Raw genomic sequence first — 14,401 nt, 5'->3', positions numbered from 1 at the left:
TGGTTGGTTCAGGTGTCCCAGAGATGTTCTGTCTCCCGACGTAGAGGAGACCGCATCGGGTGCAACAAATACAGTAGATGACATTGGTGGAGGTACAGATAAATTTCTGTCGGATGTGGAAGAATCCTTTGGGGCCTTGGATTGAGGTGGGAGGGGAAGACGTGGGCGCAGGTTTTGCGCATCCTGCGGTGGAAGGAAAATGTGCTGGGTGTCGGCTGGTTTGGGGAGAGGGGGTGGTGGATCCTACAAGAGTCGCAGAGGGAATAGTCTCTTCAGAATGCTGATGGGGTGTGGAGGTCAATGTATCTCTGGTGGTGGGTCCATTTGTAGGTGGTGGAAGATGATGGGACGTATCCAGAGGTTGGTAGGGTGGAAGATGAGGACGGGGGGGGGGGGGGGGGGGGGTCATTCTGTCTGTTGAATTGGAGGGGAGAGGTTCAAGGGAGGTGGTGCAGTAAGTGGAGGAGATGTGCTGGAGGGCATCGTTGACCACATGGGAAAGGAAATTGCCATCTTGGAAGGAACTGAAAATGTGTTTCTGGAAAAGCGCAGCAGGTCAGGCAGCATCCAAGGAGCAGGAGAATCGACGTTTCGGGCATGAGACCTTCTTCATGAATGAGGAGAGTGTGCCAAGCAGGCTAAGATAAAAGGTAGGGAGGAGGGGCGTTGGAAATGCGATAGGTGGAAGGAGGGTGATAGGCCGGAGTGGGGGTGGGGGCGGGGTCGGAGAGGTCTGGAAGAAGATTGCAGGTTAGGAAGGTGGTGCTGAGTTCAAGGGTTGGGACTGAGACAAGGTGGGGGGAGGGGAAATGAGGAAACTGGAGAAGTCTGAGTTTATCCCTTGTGGTTGGAGGGTTCCAAGGCGGAAGATGAGGCGCTCTTCCTCCAGCCGTCGTGTTGCTATGGTCTGGCGATGGAGGAGTCCAAGGATCTGCATGTCCTTGGCGGAGTGGGAGGGGGAGTTGAAGTGTTGAGCCACGGGGTGGTTGGGTTGGTTGGTCCGGGTGTCCCAGAGGTGTTCTCTGAAACGTTCTGCAAATAGGCGGCCTGTCTCCCCAATATAGAGGAGGCCACATCGGGTACAGCTGATGCAATAAATGTGTGTGGAGGTGCAGGTGAATTTGTGGCAGATATGGAAGGATCCCTTGGGGCCTTGGAGGGAAGTAAGGGGAGGGAGGTGTGGGCGCAAGGTTTGCATTTCTTGCGGTTGCAGGGGAAGGTACCGGGAGTGGAGGTTGGGTTGGTGGGGGGTGTGGACCTGACGAGGGAGTGGTATTATCGGAACGCTGATAGGGGAGGGGAGGGAAATATGTCCCTGGTGGTGGGGTCCGTTTGGAGGTGGCAGAAATGACGACGGATGATACGATGTATATGGAAGTTGGTGGGGTGGTAGGTGAGGACCAGTGGGGTTCTGTCCTGGTGGCGATTGGAGGGGCGGGGCTCCAGGGTGGAGGAGCAGGGCTCCAGGGTGGAGGAGATGCGGTGGAGAGCATCGCCGATCACGTTTGGAGGGAAATTGCGGTCTTTGAAGGAGGCCATCTGGGTTGTACGGTATTGGAACTGGTCCTCCTGGGAGCAGATGCGGCAGAGACGAAGGAATTGGGAATATGGGATGGCGTTTTTACAGGGGGCAGGGTGGGAGAAGGTGTAGTCTAGGTAACTGTGGGAGTCGGTCGGTTTACAGTAAATGTCTGTGCTGATTCGGTCGCCCGAGATAGAAATGGAGGTGTCTAGGAAGGGTAGGGAGGAGTCTGAGACGGTCCAGGTGAAGGTGTTGGTAAAGTGGATGAACTGTTCAACCACCTCGTGGGAGCATGAGGCAGCGCCGATCCAGTCATCGATGTAGCGGAGGAAAAGGTGGGGTTGGTGCCAGTGTAGCTGTGGAAGGTGGACTGTTCCACATATCCTATGAAGAGGCAGGCATAGCTGGGGCCCATGCGGGTGCCCATGGCTACTCCTTTGGTTTGGAGGAAGTGGGAGGATTGGAAAGAGAAGTTGTTCAGAGTGAGGACCAGTTCAGTCAGTCGAAGGAGGGTGTCAGAAGGGTACTGGTTGGTACGGCGGGAAAGGAAGAAGCGGAGGGCTTTGAGTCCTTCGTGATAGGGGATGGAGGTGTACAGGGACTGGATGTGCATGGTGAAGATGAAGTGTTGGAGGCCAGGGAAATGAAAGTCTTGGAGGAGGTGACAGGCAGAGGTGGTGTCCCGAAGGTAAGTGGGGAGATCTTGGACTAGGGGACAGGACAGTGTCAAGATATGCAGAGATGAGTTCAGTGGGACAGGAATAGGCTGAGACAATGGATCGACTGGGCAAGCCAGGTTTGTGAATTTTCGGTAGGAGTTAGAATCAGGTGGTGCAGGGTTCACAGATGATGAGTTTGGTGGCTGTGGATGGAATACCCCCAGAGGTGACGAGGTTGTGGATGGTCTGAGAGATAATGGTTTGGTGATGGGAGGGGAGGTCGTGGTCGAGGGGGCAGTAGGATGAGGTGTCTGCGAGTTGGCGCCTGGCTTCAGCAGTGTAGAGGTCGTTGCGCCAAACTACCACTGCGTCCCACCCTTGTCTGCAGGTTTGATGGTGATGTTAGGGTTGGAGCGTAGGCAGTGGAGGGCTGCATGTTGTGGGGCAGGAAGTTGGAGCGAGTACAATTAAGTCTATTTTCTTTCTCCTGCAAGCACACAATTCACCATTAAAACCCTAACTGGTATGGCTTCCTTATATTTAAATACCACTTCATCGTTCTGGTTATCACATCTAAGAAAATAATGCTACCACACTTTGCAGCTCCACTCGTTTTTACATACTTCATAATAACTTTAACTATGATGAAATAACCAATAAGTAATAGATCAGGTATGACACTTGCTAAGGATGGTCTACATCTGAACCAGACCGGAACCAATGGCCTTGGGGGAGTTTTTGCTGTTACTGTTGGGGAGGCTTTAAACTAATGTGGCAGGGTGCAGGGAACGAGAAGAGAAAACAATTAGGCAGCAAGGTGGAGACTGGAGACGGTAAGAATCATGAAGATAACATTAATAAAGGGAAGAGTAGGCAGAGAGCAGATGAATGCAAAAGAACTGATGGCCTGAAATGCATCTACTATAATGCAAAGAGTATAGTGTGCAAGGCAGATGAACTTAGGACTGGTGTCTGGGAGTATGACTTTAATGCAATCACAGAGACTTGGTGGAAGGAAGGACATGATTGGCAACTAAATGTTCCAGGATATAGACGCTTCAGACAGGACAGGGAGGGAAGAGAGTGGAGTTGCATTGCTGGTCAGGGATGATATCACAGCGGTGCTAAAAGGAGGACACTATGGAGGTCTTTGGTAGTGAGGCATTATGGATGGAGCTGAGAAATAAGAAGGGTGCAGTTACATTGTTGGGGCTGTATTACAGGCCTCCCAACAGTGAGCGTGAGGTTGAAGAACAAATAGGTAAACGGATTATGGAAAGATGTAGAGGCAATAGGGTAGTGGTGATGGGAGATTTTAATTTTCCCAACATTGACTGGGATACACTTAGTGTCAGAGGTCTGGATGGGGTAGAATTTGTAAGAAGTAGTGTCCAGGAAAGTTTTCTAGAGTAGTATGTCAATAGTCCGACGAGGGAAAGAGGCCATATTGGACCTGGTACTGGGGAACGAGCCAGGATAGGTGGTAGAAGTTGCGGTGGGGGATTTGTTTGGGAACAGTGACCACAATTCTGTAAGTTTTAGAATATTCATAGATAAAGACGAGAGTGGTCCGAAGGGAAGAGTACTAAACTGGACCAAGGTCAATTAAATCAAAATTAGGCAGAGGCTCGGAAATGTGGATTGGACACAGCTGTTTGAAAGGAAGTCCACAATTGAGATGTGGGAGGCTTTGAAAGATAGGTTAAAGATAGTGCAGGATAGGCATGTCCCTTTGAAAACAAGGGATAGGAAAGGCAAGATTCATGAACCATGGATGACAGGACAAATTGTACGACTAGCCAAGATGAAAAGGGAAGCGCAATAAGGTCTAGGTAGCTAAGAACAGAACCATTCCTGGAGGAATATCGGAAGAGTAGGACAAGTCTTAAACGAGGAATCAAACAGGCTAAAAGGGGTCATGAAATAGGTTTAGCAAGCAGAATTAAGGAGTATCCCAAAGCATTTTATTCTTATAAGAAGCAGGTAACTAGAGAAAGGATTGGTCAACTAAAGGATAATGAAGGAAGGCTGTGTGTCGAACCTGAGAGAATGGATGAGATCATGAATGATTACTTTGCATCAGTGTTCACTGAGGAGAGAAACATGATGAATGTTGACATTAGAGATAGATGTTGGATTAGTCTGGATCACATTGACATAAGTAGGGAAGATGTGTTGGGTTGGCTAGAGGTTATTACAGTGGACAAATCCCCAGGATCAGATGGGATCTATCTCAGGTTGCTGAGGGAGGAAAGAAGAAATAGCTGGGGTCCTGACAGATATCTTCGTGACATCCTTAAATACAGGTGAGGTGCCAGAGGACTGGAAGGTTGCTCATGTTGTCCCCCTGTACAAGGAGGGTAGTAGGGATATTCCGGGTAACTACAGATCAGTGAGCCTGACATGGATAGTGGAAAAGTTGCTGGAGAGGGTACTGAGTGATAAGATCTATTTATATTTAGAAAAGAATGGGCTTATCAGTGACAGGCAACATGGTTTTGTGCAGGGGAGATTGTGCCTTACCAACTTAATAGAGTTCTTTGAGGAAGTGACCAAGTTGATAGATGAAGGAAGGGCTGTTGATGTCATATACATGGACTTTAGTAAGGCATTTGATAAGGTTCCCCATGGTAGACTAATGGAGTAAGTGAAGTCACATGGTGTGTAGCATGTTCTAGCTAGTTGGATAAAGAACTGGTTGAGCAACAGGAGACAGAGAGTAGTAGTTGAAGGGAGTTTCTCGAAATGGAGAAAGGTGACCAGTGGTCGTTTATGTATATCATGAACGATCTGGAAGTGGGCACTGTTGGTATGATCAACATGTTTGCAGATGACACAAAGATTGGTAGAGTAGCAGAAAGCATAGGGGACTGTCAAAGAATACAGGAGGATAGAGATAGACTGGAGAATTGGGCAGAGAAGTGGCGGATGGTTTTCAATCCAGACAAATGTGAGGTGATGCATTTAGGCAAGACTAATTCTAGAGCGAATTATACAATGAATGGAAGAGCCTTGGGAAAAGTTGATGGGCAGAGAGAACTGGGAGTGCAGGTCCATTGTACCCTGAAGGTTACTGCACAGGTGGATAGAGTGGTCAAGGCATATAGTATGCTTGCCTTCATTGGACAGGGTATTGAGTATAAGAGCTGGCAAGTCATGTTAAAATTGTACAAGACTTTGGTTTGGCCGCATTTAGAATACTGTATACAGTTCTGGGAGCCACATTACTAAAAGGATGTGGACGCTTTGGAGAGGGTGCAGAAGGTTTACAAGGATGTTGCCTGGTATGGAAGGTGCTAGCTAAGTAGAGAGGTTGAGTAGGTTAGGTTTGTTTTTATGAGAAAAAAAAAGGAGATTGAGGGGGGACCTGACTGAGGTTTACAAAATCATGAGTATAGACAGGGTAGATAGAGACAAGCTTTTTCCCAGGGTGAAGGATTCAATAACGAGAGGTCACACTTTCAAGGTGAGAGGTGGAAAGTTTAAGGAGGATACATGTGACAAGTACATCACATGGAGGGTGGTGAGCCTCTAGAACGCTTTGCCAGCGGAGGTGGTTGAGGCAGGCACGGTAGATTCATTTAAGATGCATCTGGATAGATGCATGAGTAGGTGGGGAGCAGAGGGATACAGATGCTTAGGAATTGGGTGACAGGTTTAGACAGTAGATTTGGATCGGCTCAGGCTTGGAGGGCCGAAGGGCCTGTTCCCGATTGTAAATTTTCTTTGTTCTTTTTTTGAGTAGAATGTGAAAAAAAAAAGTTACATCTGCATCATATACCCATAAAAGGTATGAGAAAGATAGGTAGTTTTACTTTTAAAGTAAAATACAGACAGTTTACCTAAAAAAAAGATGGACTCAAGGTTGAACATAGGAGCAGTTGTGGCCCTTTGTTATGGTTTCAAACAGGCCTGACTCTCAGTTGGGCACATCTCTGGATAGCCATTAAGATGCAAACAACTTTAGCCAGGTCCTGATAATTGTCCCTTTTCATTCTCAATTACAGTGGCTCAGTAACAATATCTGATAGAATTGGCAACCTCAAATGGAAATACAAATAAAAGACTTCATCCCACATTGTACGGACAACAGAAACAGCATTGCCTTGGTCACATGACAGAAACTGGTTGGTGACAAGAGTACTTTATTAATTCACAAGGACAACCCACAGGAATTTGTCTGGGATGCAAAAATTAAAGAGGAGAGACATCTTGAATCAGAAAAAAGGGCCATTACTCAATTGGAGACTGGTACAATTGAGAACAGAAGCGAGTCAAACAGTCAGGGCAGGTAGGGACAAGGCAGGACTAATAAATTAAACTGCATTTATTTCAATGCAAGGGGCCTAACAGGGAAGGCAGTTGAGCTCAGGGCATGGTCAGGAACACAGGTCTCAGAAGATATGGTTCAGGGATGGGCAGGACTGGCAGCTTAATGTGCCAGGAAGGATAGAAAGGGAGGCGAGAGAGGAGGGAGAGTGGCATTTTTGATAAGGGACAGCATTACTGCTGTGCTGAGGGAGGATATTCCCAGAAATATATCCAGGGAGGTTATTAGGGTGGAACTGAGAAATAAGAAAGGAATGGTCACCTTATTGGGATTGTATTATTAGACCCTCTACTAGTCAGAGGGAAATTGAGAAATAAACTTAAAGGAGATCTCAGCTATCTGTAAGAATAATAGAGTGGTTATGGTAGGGGATTTTAACTTTCCAAACATAGACTGGGACTGCCATAGTTATTAAGGGTTTAGATGGAGAGGTATTTGTGAAGTGTGTACAAGAAAATTTTCTGATTCAGTATATTGATGTACCTACAAGAGAAGGTGCAAACCTTGACCTACTCTTGGGAAATAAGGCAGGGCAGGTGACTGAGGTGTCAGTGGGGGAGCACTTTGGGGCCAGTGACCATAATTCTATTAGATTTTAAATAGTGATGGGAAGAGGATAAACCAGATCTAAAAGTTGAAGTTCTAAATTGGAGAAAGACCAATTTTTATGGTATTGGGCAAGGACTTCCAAAACTGACTGCAGGCAGATGTTCGCAGGGAAAGAGACGGCCGGAAAATGGGAAGCCTTCAAGAATGAGATAACGAGAGACCAGAGAATGTATATTCTTCTTAGGGTGATAGGAAAGACTGGTAGGTACAGGAAATGTTGGATGACTAAAGAAATTGGAGGTTTGGTTAAAAAAAAAAAGGAAGCATATGTCAGGTATAGACAGGATAGATCGAGTGAATCCTTAGAAGAGTATAAATGCAGTAGGAGTATAATTAAGAGAGAAATCAGGAGGGCAAAAAGGAGACATGAGATAGCTTTGGCAAATAGAATTAAGGAGAATCCAAAAAGTTTTTACTAATACATTATGGACAAAAGGGTAACTAGGGAGAGAATAGGGCCCTTCAAAGATCAGGAAGGCGGCCTTTGTGTGGAGCCGCAGAAAATGGGGGAGATACTAAATGAATATTTTGCATCAGTACTTACTGTGGAAAATAAGATGGAAGATACAGACGTAGGGAAATACATGATGACACCTTGCAAAATGTCCAAATTACAGAGGAAGTAGTGCTAGATGTCGTGAAACGCATAAAGGTGGATAAATCCCCAGGTGTACCCTAGAACTCTGCAGGAAGCTAGAGAAGTGATTGCTGAGCCTCTTGCTGAGATACTTGTATCATCGATAGTCACAGGTGAGGTGCAGAAAGACTGGAGGTTGGCAAACGTGGTGCCACTGTTTAAGAAGGGTGGAAAGGACAAGCCAGGGAACTGTAGACCAGTGAGCCTGACCTCGGTGGTGGGCATGTTGCTGGAGGGAATCTTGAATCAATGTATTTGGAAAGGCAAGGATTGATTAGGGATAGTCAACATGGCTTTGTGCATGTGAAATCATGTCTCACAAACTTGATTGAGTTTTTTGAAGTAACAAAGAGGATTGATGAGGGCAGAGCGGTAGATATGATCTATATGGACTTCAGTAAGGAGTTTGACAAGGTTCCACATGGGAGACTGGTTAGCAATGATAGATCTCATGGAATACAGGAAGAACTAGCCATTTGGATACAGAACTGGCTCAAAGGTAGAAGTCAGAGGGTTGTTTTTCTGACTGGAGGCTTCAGACCTGTGGAGTGCCACAAGAATTGGTGCTGGGTCCTCTACTTTTTGTCATTTTCATGAATGGTTTGGATGCGAGCATTAGAGGTACAGTTAATAAGTTTGCAGATGACACCAAAATTGGAGATGTAGTGGACAGCGAAGAAACTCATTGACCAGATGGGCCAATGGACTGAGAAGAGGCAGGTGGAGTTTAATTCAGATAAATGTGAGGTGCTGCATTTGGGAAAGCAAATCTTAGCAGGACTTATACACTTAATGGTAAGGTCCTAGGAAGTGTTGCTGAACAAAGACCTTGGACTGCAGGTTCATAGCTCCTTGAAAGTGGAGCCGCAGGTAGATAGGATAGTGAAGGCGGCGTTGGTATGCTTTCCTTTCTTGGTCAGAGTATTGAGTACAGGAGTTGGGAGGTCATGTTGCGGCTGTACAGGACATTGTTTGGCCACTGTTGGAATATTGTGTGCAATTCTGGTCTCCTTCCTATCAGAAATATGTTGTGAATCTTGAAAGGGTTCAGAAAAGATTTACAAGGATGTTGCCAGGGTTGGAGGATTTGAGCTATAGGGAGAGGCTGAACAGGCTGGGGCTGTTTTCCCTGGAGCATCGGAGGTTGAGGGGTGATCTTATAGAGGTTTATAAAATCATGAGGGGCATGGATAGGATAAATAGATAGATAAAGTCTTTTCCCTGGGGTTGGGGAGTCCAGAACTAGAGGGCATAGGTTAAGGGTGAGAGGGGAAAGATATAGAAGAGACATACAGGACAACTTTTTCCACAGAGGGTGGTACGTGTATGGAATGAGCTGTCAGAGGAAGTGGTGGAGGCTGGTACAATTGCAACATTTAAAAAGGCATTTAGATGGATATATGAAAGAATCATGGAGTCATAGAGTCATAGAGATACACAGCATGGAAACAGACCCTTCGGTCCAACCCATCCTAATCTAGTCCCACCTTCCAGCACTCAGCCCATATCTCTCCAAACCCTTCCCATTCATATACCCATCCAAATGCCTTTTAAATGTTGCAATTGTACCAGCCTCCCACCCTCTGCGTGAAAAAAAAGATACTGGCTAATGGTAACTCCCAGTAAGTGAAATGGACGAGCCAAATAAATATCGTGGCTACAAGAACAGGTCAGAGGCTAGGAATCCTGTGATGAGTAACTCACACCTGACACCTCAAAGCCTATCCACGATCTACAAAGCACGATTCAAGAATGTGGCAGAATACTTACCACTTTCCTGGATGAAATCAACTGCAATAAACACACAGGAAGCTCGATACCATCCAGGACCAAGCAGCTCACTTGATTTGCATCACACCCACAAATATTCACATTCCCCATCACAGAGAAGCAATGTGTATTATCTACAAGTTGCACTGCAGAAAATTCCTAAGGCTCCTTAGACAGCATTTTCCATATCATAACTAATACCATCTAGAAGAACATGGGAGCAAATAGCTGGGAATACCATAGCCTGCAAGTTCCCCTCAGGACCGCATGCTGTCCTGACTTTAAAATGTCACTTTTCCTTTGGTGTTGCTCAGTCAAAATTCTGGAATTTCCTCCCCAACAGCTGCATCTACACCAAATAGACTGTACAAGTTCAAGGCAGTAGCTCAGAGATCTTCTCAAGGGCAACTAGGACAGGCCATTAATTCTGACCCAGCCAGTGAACAAATAAGGAAAATAGTATAGATGAAGCCTTACGCATGTTTATAAGATATGATTCACTGAGTATAACTATGTTAGGCTGTTATTTGTCTAGTCCATGGAATAGCTTTCTCAAATTTGTCATAAGTCCCCAAATGTTGGCAAGACAGACTTTGCAGAGTCAAGAGATCATAGTTTGCCATTTTCATTTTATCATTGCATCAGTCAAGTTTCATTCCTTTATGATTTTTCTGTTTGGTATAATTGAGTATTTTACTGGGCCATTGCAGAGGGCATGGAAGAGCCAACCATATTTTGTGGGTCTGGAGTCATGTATAACACAGGCAAAGGTAATGAAACAGATTTCCTTCCCTCAAAGGCATTAGTGAACCAGATGGACACCATTATGGGGTCTTTTTGATCCTAGATTTCTTAACTAATTTAAATTTCAGCAGCAGGTGAAATTTCTGTTCACAGACCATAAACCTAAGTGATGAAGGGCTTATACCCGAAACGTTGATTCTCCTGTTCCTTGGATGCTGCCTGACCTGCTGTGCTTTACCAGCAACACATTTTCAGCTCTGATCTCCAGCATTTGCAGACCTCATTTTCTCCTCATAAACCTAAGTACCAGTCAAGCAACACTACCACTTCATGTCAAAATCCCACAAGTGTTTCCACTTCTGGGAACCTCTAAAACTAAGGGCTTTAAGTAGTAGATGGTCCCCAACAATGAAATATTCAGGACAATAATTTTAGCTAGAGTATGGTTACAAATACCACATGGAGTATTTGAGGCAATATAGCATAGACCCTGTAAAGGGAAGATAGAGAAGGACATGAAAGATTAAGGAATAGGACAAAATGCAGATAGGATTTGATAAAGAAGCAAGTGTGGACTCAAACTAGTTGAGTTGAATGGCCTGTTCTTCGAATAGCATAAAATTTGCAGTTAATGTTATAAGAACAGCACTGAACAATTATACTCTAGGAATCAATAATCCAACACGTGTGGCATTGTGTGAATTTTATACAAACAGGTATAAAAATCAATATTGATAAACACAGCAAAAAAGAAGAATATTCTTATGTACAGCTCCAATTTGTTTGATGACACTTTCGATATTTTATATTTACAAGCAAACCACTTTGCAAGAAAATGAATTCCTGGAATCTTAAGATTATGCCCTAGAATTAGATTGTTTTCCCACCATCTTGCTGAAATCAGGCAAAGGAGAAATAGCAGCTGAGAGAAAATCTGGTGCAGAGGTCAGCCAAACCATCCTACCTTGACCTATACTTTAGTCCCCTGGTCTCCAATGTCTTACTACACAAATGATAGCAGAAAAACAAACTACTAAATACTAAACTAATTTGCCTACTTTCTTGTACTGATCTCAACCCATAAAGACTAAAAAGACAGACAGATGGTTATCCTTTGAATGACTATGATAGCCTGCTGGACCCCTTTAAAAAAGGAGGGGGAAAGGTGTCAAGCCAACATCCATCTTCTTCAGTCCCAAATACACACTGATCCAAAATGAAAATGAAAATACTGATCACAGATTCAAAGTTATTACGAGTTCAAATTGTGCTCTTTTCAAGTGCTGAAGAGGCATTTCTACATATTCAGGTTTGCATCAGAAGTCCAAAATACATTTTCAGGCAAGCTAGATCAATGTTATATTTTAGAGCTTTTCCAATCATGATTACAAAACTACACAGTCATTAAATTTTCAGTATCCGTACTCTTATGTGAAGAGAACCCCAAATTGACCCTTAAAAATACAGCACACTCCCCCAACTTTCTTACCTGAGTAAATCTTCTTACTAAGCAAGTCTTTCCTACGCCAGCATTTCCAATCAAGACAATTTTAAATAGGTAGTCATAATCTTCCATACTCATTTACACACCTAGAGGAGGACAAGAAACTTTGGTTACATCTGAAGCAAAGTCTGAAGTGTTCTTCAGCTATCTGACATGAATAAGTAAAATGATAGTAGTCATTGCATAAACAAATTCTCTCAAGTTAGAAGCTATTGTCAGCCATATTGCTGGGAAATGAATTGCCAGTAATGGGAATTGTACTGAAATTATATTGGCTCAAACCTTCCAATCAGAGTCAGAACCTCATTGAAGACAAAATGTTGCTACTTCGTTCACAGAACTTCTCCGACTGAACTTCGAAGGCATAAGCCTTCCCAGACAAAACCCTGTCTTTTACAACATGATTAAAAGATCTAAAAGTCATTGTGAAAGCACTTGAGAAAAGGGTAAGTAAATCGCAGAATTGTTTTGCGAGGGTAGGGTTGTAGTGGTGTTGGTGGGGGCCAAAAGAGTCAAACCAGATGGGTTCAGCAAAGTGGTGAATTTGGCAGAGATGGGGTTGATCAGTTTTATAGTTGTTTGGGAGTTACAGCCAGTACTGGTTTTAATCCCTCTAATATTTCCTAGGATTCTGTCAAGGTAATTAGGCACAATACTACAGATGCTGGAAATCTGAAAAAAAGAATGCTCTATTTTCCTCTCTACACATGCTGCCAGACCAGGGTAGCTTCTCCAGCTTTCCAAAAGGTATTTAAGTTGGAATCCTCAACAGTAACAACTCTAACTCAGAATGGGGATTTGGGAGGATTCCAAACAATTGCCCGTTGGAAGCTTCAATTTCCAGGGCAATTCCTGCAGTGTCAGATACATCAGGATCTCTGTTATTCTGACACTGATTCTGTAATCTATGCTTCAGCAATGACCATATTGGAAGACCTGGGCCATTAGAATGCTTTTTGCTGATTTATAGTTTATAGTTTTATAATGCCAAATCTCAGAAAAAAATTCTCAAGGGGTCAGATTAAAAATGTTTTATCTATTCATTAGTTATTTCTAATCTTGGACAGAGTTTTTTTTAAATTAGAGAGAGTAAATATTTAAATACAACTAGTTTGTCATGATGCAGATTTAAAAAAAAAAAAATGTCCAGGCAAATGTGAACTTTGGGTTTTACTCAAGTTAAAAAGAAATACAGTTCACCTAGATTAACTTTTAAATTTCAGAGTCTCAAAATAAACAAAGGAAACACAACAGAAACACAAAGTCAATGCAACAGCATTTGTGGACAGAGAACTCTGAAGAGTCAGATTGAACTCAAAGAGAAACTGTGTTTCCACAAACACTACCAGACCTGCTGAGTTATTCCAGCTCTGCTTTGTTTCTGAAATCCTGGATGCTGGGTTAGGATCTGCCCGTTAGAACTGTGTATCAAATATTTTACATAAATAATTTTATCCATCACTTCAACAGTACACAGAAATCTGCATTGATATATTTATCTATTTCCAAAGTGTCTTTGCTTAGCATAGTGTTCCTATGTAATGCTAATCCAGTGACTGTAGCATGACAGACAGCTGTAGGTCTGAGGGCCTACTTTCAGACATCTGAAAGACAGATGGTGTAGACATCTGTAATATGGGCTAGCTTGCAAAAAGGCAACCACAGGGGTGCTGGTTGGAGGATGAATGCGGTCCCTCATGAGAAAACTGTAGGATTGAACATAGGAGTTACTGTCACTCCTCCAGGGTGTGGTATGCACTATCGCAATGGCCTGCTGGATCAGGCTGTAATGCTGCTAAGAAAGTGTGAAAGACTCTAAGCACTAAAATCTACAGGAATGATGGCAGCAGTCAAACCTGCAGGGCAACCAAACACAAATTTCAATTATCTCAGTCTGAGTTTCCACCGCAGTACTCAAAGGATAGCTTCTACCTGTGCTGCAAGGGAAGCAGTTATCCTGTTCAAATGTTGCAACAAATCTGGACCTCAAAAGGAGACAGGTAAAGATTTGGTTGAGAGCTAAATTTGAAGTTAGGCTCAATAAATAATGTATTTTAAAAATGATCACAAAGTACTGAAATTGTCAAATCATGCTGACAAACATTTATACAAAATTGCCAGATACCCATAAATTTATAATATATCTGAAGAATTAATAGTGAAAAGCAATTTTGTGATTGGTCTTTTCAAGCAAAAAGCAATTCTTTTGCTTAAATCTTTAAAATGATTTAAGATAACAGCATGTAAATAAGCTGGCAAAATAGAAAAACTGCTTCCTGGCACAGTTTTTTTCTTATAAAAAGACTTACATTTGGTACACATTCTCTAAAACCAAAGTTTTGAATGAGTGAGCCTATCACAATATGCAGCTTGGGGTCAGTCAGCAAATAGTGCTAACCTGTCAGTAGGGGCTCTGCTGTATCCAATCACTTCATTTGCTTACGCTAAACAGGTAACAGTTGTGTTGTGAACAAGACAATCAAGCCATTTGTTTCTAAATAGAATGATCTATTCATCATAGATTGTATGGCACAAATTAGAACTATAAATTTATTTGATCTTTGTTTTCTTTTTCCTCTTCCCCAGTTAATGCCCAAATTTCCATTCTTTCCAAGTCAATGTGCCT

The 14,401-nt window shown here is 43.4% G+C and overlaps 1 protein-coding gene across 3 annotated transcripts in view; it reads right to left on the bottom strand.

Moving 5' to 3' along the window:
• rab30 (RAB30, member RAS oncogene family) overlaps window positions 1-14,401 on the bottom strand; it is a 100,973-nt gene that overhangs the window by 35,300 nt on the left and 51,272 nt on the right. For all 3 annotated transcript variants that reach the window (XM_087988065.1, XM_087988067.1, XM_087988066.1), the window contains one exon: window positions 11,761-11,861. In XM_087988065.1, coding sequence (XP_087844191.1) covers window positions 11,761-11,853 — 93 coding nt within the window. In that variant the 5' untranslated portion in view covers window positions 11,854-11,861. The remainder of the gene's footprint in view (window positions 1-11,760; window positions 11,862-14,401) is intronic.

The sequence above is a fragment of the Chiloscyllium plagiosum genome, unplaced genomic scaffold, assembly GCF_037043375.1.
Source record: "Chiloscyllium plagiosum isolate Xiang-an unplaced genomic scaffold, Cpla_swu_hap1 HiC_scaffold_6, whole genome shotgun sequence".
Classification (NCBI taxonomy): Eukaryota; Metazoa; Chordata; class Chondrichthyes; order Orectolobiformes; family Hemiscylliidae; genus Chiloscyllium; species Chiloscyllium plagiosum.
This window is presented reverse-complemented; position numbering and strand designations above follow the sequence as displayed.